Raw genomic sequence first — 12,251 nt, forward strand, 5'->3', positions numbered from 1 at the left:
CAACTTTTAAGGAACATAGGGTCAAAAAACTCAGTAAGCAAGAGAAACAGTATTTTAACGCAATATTGCAAAAACAAAAAAAAATTTGCAAAACTCTGAGAAATTGAATATTTCCTGCCACATCAGTAGACAAGGATGTCACAGTCAGCAGCGATTGCAGCCACCACGGAAGGTGAGCTGGTGAGCCCCAAGGGAGCACAGAAAGGAGACTACCTGCAATCTAGCAAAAATCAAAGCACTCCCTAAGGTTGAGCCCTGAGGAAAGGAAGTTCAGGATATGAAAAACGCTGGACACAGGCTCCAGATAGCTGAGGTGCATATTAAAGGAATGAGTTCAGTGAGCCCACACTCTTGCATCTTCCCGTACGTAGAAAAGCTCTAAATTCCCTAACTTGGGATATCTGGTTTTCTTTAACAATAATCTTTTCCACATTCAGATTACCTGCCCTTTGTTGGAAAACGTCTATATAATGCAGCTCCTACTCTCACCTCCTCAGAGCAATTTTCTCAGGGTTACTTGAGATGCTATCTCCCTGGCTTGAAATCCTAAAAATTCCCGCGGAATAAAACATAACTCTCAACTTTCAGGTTGTGAATATTTTTTAAATCAACAGCCTGATGATGAGTAAAATATCAAAATTTTAAAGACAGGATTCGCACTCGCACAATCTTGCCTCAAATCTAATCTCTACACTGGGCCAGGGAGAGGCGGGGTGCCTGCTTGCCTCTTTACCGAGTTCATCATTACCGGGGTGCAAGAAAAAGAGGCCAAACCCCGGCTCCCCAGCTCCCATACCCGCCCCTGCACAGGCGCCTCCAAACAGGTGCTGGCCCGGGGCTGGCGCGCCAGCAGGGGGCGGGGCGCAGCGCTCCGCAGCTTCCTTCTAGGGCCAAGTGAGCGTGGAGTTTCGATTCGCAGAGCCTGCGCAGAGGGGGCCGGCCCAGCCCGCCCCCGGCCCGCCCCCGCGCTCCGCCCCGGGGTATGTAAGGGGGTTTCGGGTGGCCTCGCGGCACCGCTAGACTCCGTGTCCCTCCGCGCAGGCGGGCGGCCCCGGAGAGCTAGTGCTGCGAAGGCGGCGACGGCGGCGACCCCTCCTCATCATGGTGAGCGGGAGGGCTGGGTCGGGACCCTAATGGAAAACGAGAGTATTGGGGGACTTGGGGGCGGGGGGAGGAAGTGGCATGCAAATGAGGACTCGAGGTTCCGGAGTTGAGTCGAGGCTTTCTTGGCTGAGGTAGGGGCGATGCGGGGAGCATGGGGAGTGGGGATGGCGCTGGAGAAAGAAGGGAATTAGGGAATCGGGACTCAGAAGCAGCTCCCCCGGAGCACACCCGGGTGGCGGGTGGGCCGGGGTAGCGGGCACTGGGCCGCTGGGCGGGCATTCGGCACCCACTCCCTGCCCAGGGCCTCGTCTGAGATAATGTGCGCCTGCTGAGCTGTCTGGGTGCTGGCGGGAGGTGGGGCCTCGCGGCTTAAAGGAAAAGGCGCTTTACAGTAAAAAAGTGTTGCCGCCTGTGGCTTTGCGCAAGCAGGAAAACAAGCGGCTTAGAGAGGTGCTGCTGACACACAGCAAGGGGTGCGAAGAGCCAGACTCCGACGCAGGTGCCCTGTACCGCCTAGTCCTGGGGCGGGCACAAAGACCACGACTTTGTGGGGGGCCCAGGGCAGAGGAGGAGGTAGCAGGCTGTGCTGAATGAAGCCCTTTGTCCAGCGCTCTCCGGCCCAGCCCCCCACCAGCCCTTCTGTGGGACCATTGTCCCCCCATCCCAGACAAGAGAGTATTATCTGTTACTGGCATTGTTGGGGGAAGGGAGGCGGTCTTTGGGTGACCCTTCTCCACCCCCACCCTCCTCGGTGCGCTTAGGGGCCAGGGCAGCTGTGGTTTTACACAGACATAGAGCCCCCCACCTCCAAAGAGGTCATCCTTAATAGAGGCCAGGAATATAAAGTTAGACTTCACTTCTAGAAACGCAGGCTTCAGGCCCTCCCCTGCAGGCACTTCCCAGCAGTTTTCCTTTCAAGGTGGCGGCAGTGGGTGATCCTTGAGGCTACGGTTCTCCTTAAGAGTTTGGGACTGCCCAGACAGCCCTCTCCATACTGCACAGCCAGAAGCCCTCAGGTCCCAAGGACCTAGGAGAGACCATCTAGAACCTCATGGCTTGGGAAGGTGCCCATGGCTTGGGAAGGTGCCCACGGCCGCGGGGGTGCCTGTCAATCAAGGGCCGGGGTGCCTGGAGTGGGGGGATTCCTGAATAGGGCCAGGCCTGAGAGGAAGAGGAGAGGCTGGCGGGGTGGCCCTGCGTGACTTGGCTGACGCCTGTCTTCCCCTCCTCACACAGAGTAGAGGCTTCTCCCGAAAGAGCCAGACGTTCCTGCCCAAGGTCTTCTTCCGCAAAATGTCATCCTCAGGGGCCAAGGACAAGCCGGAGCTGCAGTTTCCCTTCCTGCAGGATGAGGAGACGGTGGCCACGCTGCAGGAGTGCAAGACGCTCTTCATCCTGCGAGGCCTGCCTGGGAGCGGCAAGTCCACGCTGGCCCGGTTCATCGTGGACAAGTACCGGGATGGCACCAAGATGGTGTCTGCCGACAGCTACAAGATCACCCCTGGCGCCCGGGGATCCTTCTCTGAGGAGTACAAGCAGCTGGACGAGGACCTGGCTGCCTGTTGCCGCCGGGATTTCCGGGTCCTGGTGCTGGATGATACCAACCATGAGCGGGAGCGGCTGGAGCAGCTCTTTGAGCTGGCCGACCAGTACCAGTACCAGGTGGTGCTGGTGGAGCCCAAGACGGCCTGGCGGCTGGACTGTGCCCAGCTCAAGGAGAAGAACCAGTGGCAGCTGTCAGCAGACGATCTGAAGAAGCTGAAGCCTGGGCTGGAGAAGGACTTCCTGCCGCTTTACTTCGGCTGGTTCCTGACCAAGAAGAGTTCCGCGGCCCTCTGGAAAACTGGCCAGACCTTCCTGGAGGAGCTGGGCAACCACAAGGCCTTCAAGAAGGAGCTGCGACACTGTAGGTGGCGGGGTGGGTGGGTGGGGCACTCAACCTTATTTGTGATCCCCCTCGCTGGCTGGGCACAGGGTGCTGCGTGCCCGGGACCATTGTTCTCCAAGCTCTTGGGGGATGCAGGGGGGCTCACCTGGCGCTGGCACAGGTCTCCTGGGGCGGTGCACACTCAATGGGACATGGGAGAGGTGTTCACCAGGGACTTTCCCTCTCACCGTCTTCCCAGCTGCCCTCTCCCAGCCTGGACCTAGACCACCGACCCTGTCTTAGAGATGGGGAGAACAAATTGCATACTGTCATAATAGGAAGTACATCAACATTTCATAGAACCCTGGAGGGAGAGTCTGGTCCAGTGTTTTCAAACTCATTTTTAGCTGCAGAACCGTTTTCTAAAATACAATATGCCGTGGAGTCCTAAGCTGCAGAAAACTTACTATTAGAACTATTGTAAACGCCAGCGGGGACGGTTCCCAGGCCCTGAGCTTGCCAGCGCACCTCCTGTGGTATTGCACAGCTCCAGAGAACAACCTAGAGTCCAATCTCGTTTTTGCAGATGGGAAATGCACAGAACGGATGTGGGGTTTGCCCAAAGCTGTTGTGAGAGCCCTAGACTCTATCGCCTCTAGAGGAGCCTTCCCTTATTGGGTCAGACCAGAGTGCCCTCCTGCTGTTTGCTCCACGGAGAGGAGAGATTTGGGATAGGGAAAGCCCCGCCTAGTGGCTCTTCTCCTCCAGTGATCTGGAGGACATGTCACCCACCTACTAATCATCTCTTCTTCCTTTAATGCATTCCTAGTTCCCCCCCACCCCTTAATTTTAGACTTGAAATATCCCCACCTGGGTTTCTTTGGGTTGTCAGAGGTGAGTTGTGCCTGTATACATTCTCCAAGGACTTTTCTCAGCTCCTAAGATTTGAATGCTGGGAAAGCAGGAAACCAGGATGCTTACACCACCTGGTGTGAGCAGTGCCTGTGAGTAGCGTGACAGAGACGCGCCCGAGGCAGGGCTCCTGGTTAGCACTGGTTCTGCCTTGTAGAGTGATTGCCTCTTGAAGCTGCATTTATCATTAAAAATTGGGATCCTCAATTAACTAGAGATCGATCCAGTGGTTAAGATCCTGCATTTCCAATGCAGGGGGCATGGGTTCAGTCCCTGGTCTCAGCACTAAGATCCCACATGCCCCACGGCATGACCAAAAAACCAAAACCCCCTGGTGTCCTTCTGCGTAGGACAGCGCAGGAGAAATGTGGGCCACACACAAGGCCTGCCCTCCGAGTGGGGGTCTCCCTCCCGTGTGGAGGGTGAGCTGCATCCTCAGAGGGACTCAACCCTGGGAGCTAACAGGAAAAGCCTAGTGATGGAGAAGCTAGCCTTAAGGTTATCCCATTATCTCCTAAGACCCTTCCTGTACCCATTACTTTCTAAGACCCATGGTAGCCTCTCATCCACCCAAGGAGGCTGCAGGCTACCTATTGTTCCAGTGACCAGCTGTTTCTTGTTCCAGGGGCCCCGAGTGAAATGGGTCATGACTGATAGTTATCTGGGTGGTCACCTCCTATTGTATCTGATTGACAGATGAGAGTCACTCACTTGCCCCAGGTCCAACAGCTTGGAAGTGGGCTGGATGTTATGCTCTTTCTGGCTCCTTCCATTATACCATACAGTTCCCCTCCTCTTTTTTCTTTCTAGCTCCTTTTTCATGACCTGCTTCCCTGTTTTTTCAGATATGTAGCTCTGTTGAAGCTCAGATTCCCTTGGCTTATGCTGCCTTCCCCTGGGTTACAAGTGCCTTAGTTTTCAAGTCTGGGTAAGAGATGAAAAAATTTGAGGAACAAAAAGCAGGGAACTTAAAGCACCTTTTCATAGCACTAGAATTGCTATTAATTTGACCAACGAATGAATGGCAGATTGCTCAATTACAGTGGATTGCGAATTTAAGCTCCACATTGGATGTTTTTCCTCTGGCTCTCCCAAGCTCTTGGTGATAGCTGCTGCAATGCCCCTACTCTCCCGCCCTGACCACCCTCCCTCTCCCCCCGCAGTTGTCTCTGGGGATGAGCCCAGGGAGAAGATTGAACTGGTCACCTACTTCGGGAAGAGACCGCCGGGCGTGCTGCATTGCACAACCAAGTTCTGTGACTACGGGAAGGCCGCTGGGGCAGAGGAGTATGCCCAGCAAGATGTGAGTGCTCCCCAGGAACCTGGCGGAAGCAGGGAGAGGGCAGGGCCCTCTGGAGAACCAGACAGCCTCTCAGGAAAAGTGGAGTCTGTCCCAGCTTGTGCTTCTGCAGCTTTAGTGGTACTGAGCTCAGTCGCCCCGCTAGGCAGTGCCACCAGCTTGTGCTGTGACCCTGGGGCCTGCCCCTTCTGCAGATGCTCAGGGAATGCTGGCTTCTAAGCCTGTGTTCATTTCCAAAGGCTAGAAGTCCCTTACCCCCAGGAGGCTGGTGCTCTGAAGTCCCTGTCCCGAGTCTGAGGCCTGGTCATGCCCCGGAATGGGGAGTGTCGAGGGATAGAAAGGCTCATTGGCTTAGGGGTATCAGCCCCTTCCCTGCCTGCAGGCTACCCCGTCTCCTACCCACAGCCTCTCGTATTGGGTCCTTAACCACCTGGCGTGGCACCCTGGTGTGCCTGGCTGACCCCAGCCTCCTTCAGGTTGCCTCTGCAGGAAGGCTGTCCCTGACCCTCTGCCAGCTCCCTCACTTCTCTGCCTAGTGTAACAGCCATTATACTTACTTGTTCAGTGGTTTCCTCCCACACGAATGGAAACTTCGTGTGGGTCAGAGGGCAGCAGTGTGGTTCACCTTGTATCCCTAGCGCCTCCCAGTTGCATGAATGAACACGCAGCACACACTTTCACTCCCACCTCTGACTGTACATTCATTTAGCAAGATTTACTAAGCACCTGTTAACTGCCAGACAGGGCTTCCCAGCTGGCTCAGTGGTAAAGAATCTGCCTGCAGTGCAGAAGACTCAGGTTCAATCCCTGGGTCGGGAAGATCCCCTGGAGAAGGGAATGGCAACCCACTCCAGTATTCTTGCCTGGAGAATCCCATGGACAGAGGAGCCTGGCGGGCTAGAGTCCATGGGGTCGCATAAAATAGGGCATGACTGAGCACACGTGCACGCACACAGTAGACACTGTTGGGGTGAGGGGTCATGAGCAAAAGAGGGAAGTTTTTTATGGTCAAAATGGGAGAGATGGGCTTTCTGAGAATCAGGTATACAGTAAGCCACAGTGTATGGAGTAGAGTTTGATCAAAGGCGTTTATTTCTGCCCTCGCCCCACCCTCCAGGATATTGTCTGGATATCAGCGTGCTTTTAAGGGGTGAGTAGTAATGACAGCAGCCCTTGCTAGGTCCTCAGTCCTCACCCTGAGGAAGCTTCAGCATCAGCCCTCTCTTACAGGTGAATGAGCCTTGCAGCTTGTGGGTGGGGAGCCCAGGCCTGAGCCCAGGAAGCCTGGCGTCGCTCACCCCTGCTCTCTCCTTCTCTCTGGCACCTCTGGCTCTTTCAAGCAGCCTGGCCAGTGTCAGTGGAAGGACGTCCACCCGGCACCAGGCTGCTTGTGGCGCTCACTGTCCCTCTGTCACTGCCCACCACCTCTAGCTCGGTCCTCTGCCCTTTCTCCCTCTGTAGGTAGTGAAGAAATCCTACTGCAAGGCCTTCACGCTGACCATCTCGGCCCTCTTCGTGACACCCAAGACGACGGGAGCCAGAGTAGAGCTGAGCGAGCAGCAGCTGGCCTTGTGGCCAAACGACGTGGACAAGCTGTCTCCCTCTGACAACCTGCCACGGGGCAGCCGCGCACACATCACCTTGGGCTGCGCGGGTGACGTAGAGGCCGTGCAGACAGGCATCGACCTGCTAGAGATTGTGCGGCAGGAGAAGGGGGGCAGCCGCGGCGAGGAGGTGGGTGAGCTCAGCCGGGGCAAGCTCTACTCCCTAGGCAGCGGGCGCTGGATGCTGAGCCTGGCCAAGAAGATGGAGGTCAGGGCTATCTTTACAGGATACTACGGGAAGGGCAAGGCCGTGCCCATACGCAGTGGCCGCAAGGGTGGCTCCTTTCAGTCCTGTACCATCATCTGAGCGTCCTGGGCCACCTGCCCCTTCTTTACAAGGGAAGGAGGAGGGGAGGGGAGCATCCCTCTGCTTGATCTTTGATTCTTTTTTATTTTTTACTCAAAGTTAACTTTCCTATAATTTTTAAAAACTTGTAAAATAACGTCTCTCTTTCCTGCCCACCCCCTTCCCGTCTAACGCTCAAGCTTTCAACACAAGGGGGTGGGTAGGCGTCATTTAGAAACCTGGACCACAGTTGACCAGGCTGGGCCAAGTTTGGCCTGGACTGGAGCCACGACCCTAAGCCCTGCTTCCAGTTACCGGGCCCCCAGGCCCACTGCCCCGCACAAGGCTGGCTAGTGGGGAGGGGACACCCCAGCACTGCAAGTACTCATGGAGTGGTCACCAGCCACAAAAAACTGTGGTAGATTTGAGACGGGAGGACCCCTGGGTTTTGAGCCCGTTTCCTAATCAGAATGTACTGTTTTCCAGGGCAGAGAAAGGGTTTCCCTTACACCTTTGGTCCTAAGTGCCTGTCCCCTCCTCACACTATAACTAGGTACAGTTTGACAACTAGGGGACAAAACAGAATAGGCAGCAGCCACACCCTAGGCTGGCTGCAGGTCTCACCCCGGGAAAGGGATGGGCTGCCGTCCTTCCAGCTGTGTGGCCCTGCTGTGTCGGTGGGGAGATCGAGGCCAGAGACAGAGCCTCGGTGAGAAAGTACCAGTCTTTCCACCTGCCCAGCCCATCCTGCCTCCTTGGTGCCTCTGGAGGCCTTTGTGTCTCTGCTGAAAGGGGTCAGTGGGCACCAAAAGCCAGTGGAGTGGCCCCTGGCTGTCACGGGCCACGCCCTATCCAGTGCCTCTGAAGGAGGGGTTTTAACACTGCTGTAGGAGCTGGGGTTCCTGGGGTGCCCTCCACTGCCCTCCGCTCAGTAACGGCCCTGCTAATCAGGCTGTCACTTGATAGAAACGCCTGAAGTTACTCTCCTGGCTTTGCCCAACCTCAGCAACTTGTAAGACTGATAATGAAATAAATCATGTTAATCCTAGCTGCGTGCATCTCTCTCCCGCTGTGGCCCGCTCAGTCTTCCCGGGGGCAAGGGCAGGGTGCGTTAGGACTGCCTTTGTCCCCCAGCTTGGGGCCATCGGTCCTGTCTCCCTTCTGCGGGCTGGGCACAGCTGTGGCGAGGCTGGGCAGCTGAACAGTGTCGGCTTTCATGAGGAGGCAGAAGGGAGAGAGGCTGGCCTTGGAGGCGCACAGACAGCAGGGGTTGGCTGAATATGAGGGACACGTAGCACAAAGCAGCCCCCTGCCCCCAGTCACTTGGCACAGGCCCCCAGGTGTGCCCAGCCAATCCAGTCGGAAGGACCTCAGCAAGACCCGGAGTTCTTCAGGGAGGGCCACCTTCGGGTCAGTGCCACTTCAAACACAAGGGAAGAGCTGACATTCAAGAATCTCTTCCAGGCTAACAGAGGCCTGGGTGGCTACATGGGAACTTCCCAGGCCTTATGCAGTCAGCACTTCACCAGGGTCTTCACACTGAAGGGAGAAGACTGAAAAGAAAGGGGCCGAGGCTCATAAGGAAGATAAATAGTTAGCTATCTGGGCCAAGGTCTTTACCCAGCCATCTCTACTTACCAGAGCACCAAAAATCATAGCTTCAGCCAAAGCCTCAAGTGTCTGCCTGGATGTCCTGAGATGATTCACCACAAACACGAAGCTTGACCTGAAGAGCGTGACAAATGCCACTGCTTCCTGCCCCCGCTTGCCTTCCATGCAGGAAGGGGCACGTGGAGAAGGGCAGGGCTGTTTGCTAAGAATCCCAGCTAATGAGCCGATGTCAGCACCCACACCCCTTGGCCCAGGAGCTGCCTGGCCCACTTGGAAAGGGTCTGAGGGTGAGGGAGGCGGCATTTTGTCTTTGTTGCCATCTCCCTCAAGCAGTGGGAACTGTGAACGCCTGTATAAATCTGAGTTAGCCCAGCCGGGCACCTGGCACCCACTTTGGACACATGCAGCTTCTAGTGATTTCTATGGCCCCTACCATAAGATGTGTTCTGAACTCACTGCCCCATGACTGGCATCAGGCTGGGCCCAACAGCATCTCCAGGGCCTGCTTAGCATGCACGTGCTAAACAGATTTTTGAGGGGGCACCCGCACCCCTCGTGGGACGGCTGACTGAGCCTGAGGTCCACCTGGGCATCCACTCCGTGCTGGGGGCCCAGGTCTGGCCCCGCTGGCTGGAGTGACAAAAAGCAGCTGCCAGAGCAAAGTGCCAGAAAGGGTCAAAACATTTTATTCTCTTAATTTTTTTTCTTTTTTAATAAAGTTAAACAGTAAAACAAAAATTCACAAGCTGCCCTGTCCGCCCCCCGCCTCCCTCCCCTCCCCGCAGTCTTCGGCGCTGGCTCCCTTTCCTTCACCCCACTCACACAGACACAGGGTATCCAACTGAGAAAACGAAACTGCTCTAAGGACATGGAGACATGATGAAGGGAGGAGGTGAATTGTGTCCACATTCGAGGTTAAACTGAGCAAGTCTGCATTTTCTGGATTCTGGGTGGTGTCCTTTCATTAGCCAAACTGAAAAAAGAAATTCCCTGGACCAGACGCTGCAGGGAAAAGAAGAGTTTGTCAGTTGGCTCTGAGTTTCCGAGGGAAGACCACTCTGCCCTGGTTACGAAGGGCTGCTTCAACCGCAAATGGAAAGCCGTCTGAAGGTATCAAAACAGGCTGGGCCCCGGGATGCAGGAGGCGGCCCACAAGCTGGTGGTGTGTGTGTTGTTCTAACACCTTCACCCTCACAGGGAAGCTCTGGTTAGACACCTCCCTGACCCCAAGCAGGTGTGGCTTTTGTGCTCCCTAGGCTGGGTGAGCGCAGAAACGTCCCCCCACAACCCTCCCGCCCCGCCCAGCCTCAGCGGCACCCGAGGGGGTAGACGTCCTGCTAGAAGAGAACTCTGCTGCCTCCACTGATGGGCCTCTCTGACTCCCAGAGCGCTGCCTAACTGGGGAGCCCCTGTGTCGGCTTGTGGCCTGGGAACTCAGGCACACCCACCTTCAAAGCTGAAGCCCCCAGGACCGCCAAAGAATGCCTTGAAGATATTGTTTGCATCAAAATCTGCAGAGTAAAATAAGAAGCAGAGAAAGCACAAAAAGGTGAAAAAATCAGAAGTGTCTGAAGAACTTAACAGAGAATGGGTCTCCAAAGCTCTCCCAGATAACAATCACTTCCGTCCTTTGCCCAAAGTCATGGTCGAGAGGCAAGCCCACTACTTGGTCCCGCTTTGTTCTGTTCTACTTCCAAGTGTGTCCCAAAGGAAAGCTTTCCTTGCCTCAACGCACTTTGCTCCACCTTCTCCACAATGGGAAATGCCACTAGAACCTGTACACTGTCTCCCTATATTGCTGGGGCTGCCCCTGAAAGGACCGGACTCCATCCCTTAGGTGCCACCAAGGCTCATCTAAGAATGAGACACGACTGAATGTGTGCGTGTGATGCCATATTCTGTCTACATCATATGCCAGAAAAAAAGCTACCCAGTGGCAATCGTGGTATTGGGACTGGCATACATTAGATCATTCCCAATTAATACTCAACAAAACCTACGGGGGAAGCTCAAGTAACCAGCCCAAACCACCTGGTCAGTGACAGCAGCAACACTGAACACTGCTGCGTCGAGCCTCCCGCGCGCGGCGCTCTTCTCATCAGGCCACGGTGGGCCTCACGTAGCCAGTCTGCCTAAGCTGCACAGATTTATCTCCAGCGGCCAATCCCACAGGCACATGGTATTTAAAAGTGAATTCTTTGCCTGTGTATCTGCTCATCTTCCTGGCTCCCCCAGCTCAGTGAACGGCCCCACAGAGTCAGCTGTGCCCAAGCCACTCTTGACTTCGTCCTCTGCCTCTCCTGACATGCTCAGCAGCCAACTCCTGCCGATGCAGTCTCCCAACCGTGCCCTCGATCCTCTCCTAGTGATCTTGTTTTCCCTCCTCTTCACCTTTTCTAAACCAGCTCTCCTCACAGCCATCGCAAATATAACTCCAGAGCTAAAATCAGGTCCACGGGTCCCTTTCTTAAACCCTTCAACAGCTTTTGACTGCTTACAGCTCTTCTCAACTGCTGGGCAGAGCAATGTTTATTATTGTTAAAATTAGGTTTGTAAAACACACCCACCCACCCTGAACTGGCGAGGTCAGGGTTATCTATGTAGCATCATCAACCTTATTTTAAGTTCCAAAAGATTTTCTCAGTGGAAGAGAAAGGGCTGGCATTAGAGGCAGTGGTCTGAGAACTGTGCACAACTCAGGGCTTCTTTTATCCCCAACTGAGCTCACAGTGAGCAATGATGCTCTCAGCTACACTTCACTTTCATTCTAAGTCTTCTGGGGAAACTGAAGTCTGTGAGGGCTTATGGAAATGTGCCAGACACATAAGTATCAGTCATCAGACACTTTGCAATGGGAGAAAAAAAAAAAACTTCCAGCCAAAAGGAAAAACCCAATGTTTCCTGTAGCCTCCAAGGCCTGCTGAGGTCTGACCCAGCTACTGTGTTGCTATGCCCCAAGCACTCTCTATCCTCCTAGCCAAGCCCTGGTCACTCCCTACAGTGCTGTGCTTTTCTGCATATCCAAGCTGTCCCTTGCTGGTGCTGACCTTGGCACTCACTCTGTACCCCTGGCACCTGCTACACCTGACTGCCCTCATTGGGCTCCATGTCTATCAGACCAGGGGTCAGACTTGGCCCGTGGACCAGGGTTTGCAAACCCTTGGACTATGGGTTTCAGCTTTGTTATTTTCCATACCCATCACAGTACCTCACACATTACAGCTACTCATCAGAGTGCACTTAACAAACTGTTGGGCATCACTGGCTGATGACATAAGACACCCCTACCCCTACCCTACTCCTCCACCCACAGAATGTCTTCAGGAAAAATGCTAACATTTCACAGGTGTCAGGTGCAACCCAGGCCGCCCCAACCAACTCCCAACTTACCACCCATATTCATGCCCTCTTCATCAAGGTCTTGTCCACTATCATAGCGAGTCTTTTTCTTGGGATCAGAGAGAATGGTAAAAGCTTCTCCGACTTCCTTGAACTTTTTTTCCTCCTCTTTCTGAACTTCAGCACTGGCTCCACTGTGTCGATCTAAAGGGAGGAATACAGCAAGAA

The 12,251-nt window shown here is 54.6% G+C and overlaps 2 protein-coding genes across 3 annotated transcripts in view; one reads left to right on the forward strand and one right to left on the reverse strand.

Moving 5' to 3' along the window:
* Positions 1 to 948: 948 nt before the first annotated feature.
* On the forward strand, positions 949 to 8,121 carry CNP (2',3'-cyclic nucleotide 3' phosphodiesterase). 2 transcript variants are annotated; one of them, XM_019981399.2, is made up of 4 exons: positions 949 to 1,104; positions 2,341 to 3,010; positions 5,047 to 5,186; positions 6,645 to 8,121. In XM_019981399.2, exons 1-4 carry the CDS (start codon positions 1,102 to 1,104, stop codon positions 7,092 to 7,094), a joined length of 1,263 nt encoding a protein of 420 aa, XP_019836958.1. In that variant the 5' UTR covers positions 949 to 1,101; the 3' UTR covers positions 7,095 to 8,121. The 2 variants fall into 2 exon arrangements, with proteins under 2 accessions (XP_019836958.1, XP_019836959.1); XM_019981400.2 differs by lacking the exon at positions 949 to 1,104 and adding an exon at positions 1,216 to 1,235.
* Positions 8,122 to 9,347: 1,226 nt separating this feature from the next.
* Positions 9,348 to 12,251, reverse strand: part of DNAJC7 (DnaJ heat shock protein family (Hsp40) member C7) — a 29,922-nt gene continuing 27,018 nt past the window's right edge. The window contains exons 12-14 of the mRNA XM_019981398.2: positions 12,075 to 12,227; positions 10,133 to 10,195; positions 9,348 to 9,686 (exon numbers count right to left, since the gene is read on the reverse strand). Of these exons, the coding sequence (XP_019836957.1) occupies positions 9,649 to 9,686; positions 10,133 to 10,195; positions 12,075 to 12,227 (254 nt within the window). The 3' untranslated portion in view covers positions 9,348 to 9,648. The remainder of the gene's footprint in view (positions 9,687 to 10,132; positions 10,196 to 12,074; positions 12,228 to 12,251) is intronic.

This window comes from Bos indicus, chromosome 19 (assembly GCF_029378745.1).
Source record: "Bos indicus isolate NIAB-ARS_2022 breed Sahiwal x Tharparkar chromosome 19, NIAB-ARS_B.indTharparkar_mat_pri_1.0, whole genome shotgun sequence".
Classification (NCBI taxonomy): Eukaryota; Metazoa; Chordata; class Mammalia; order Artiodactyla; family Bovidae; genus Bos; species Bos indicus.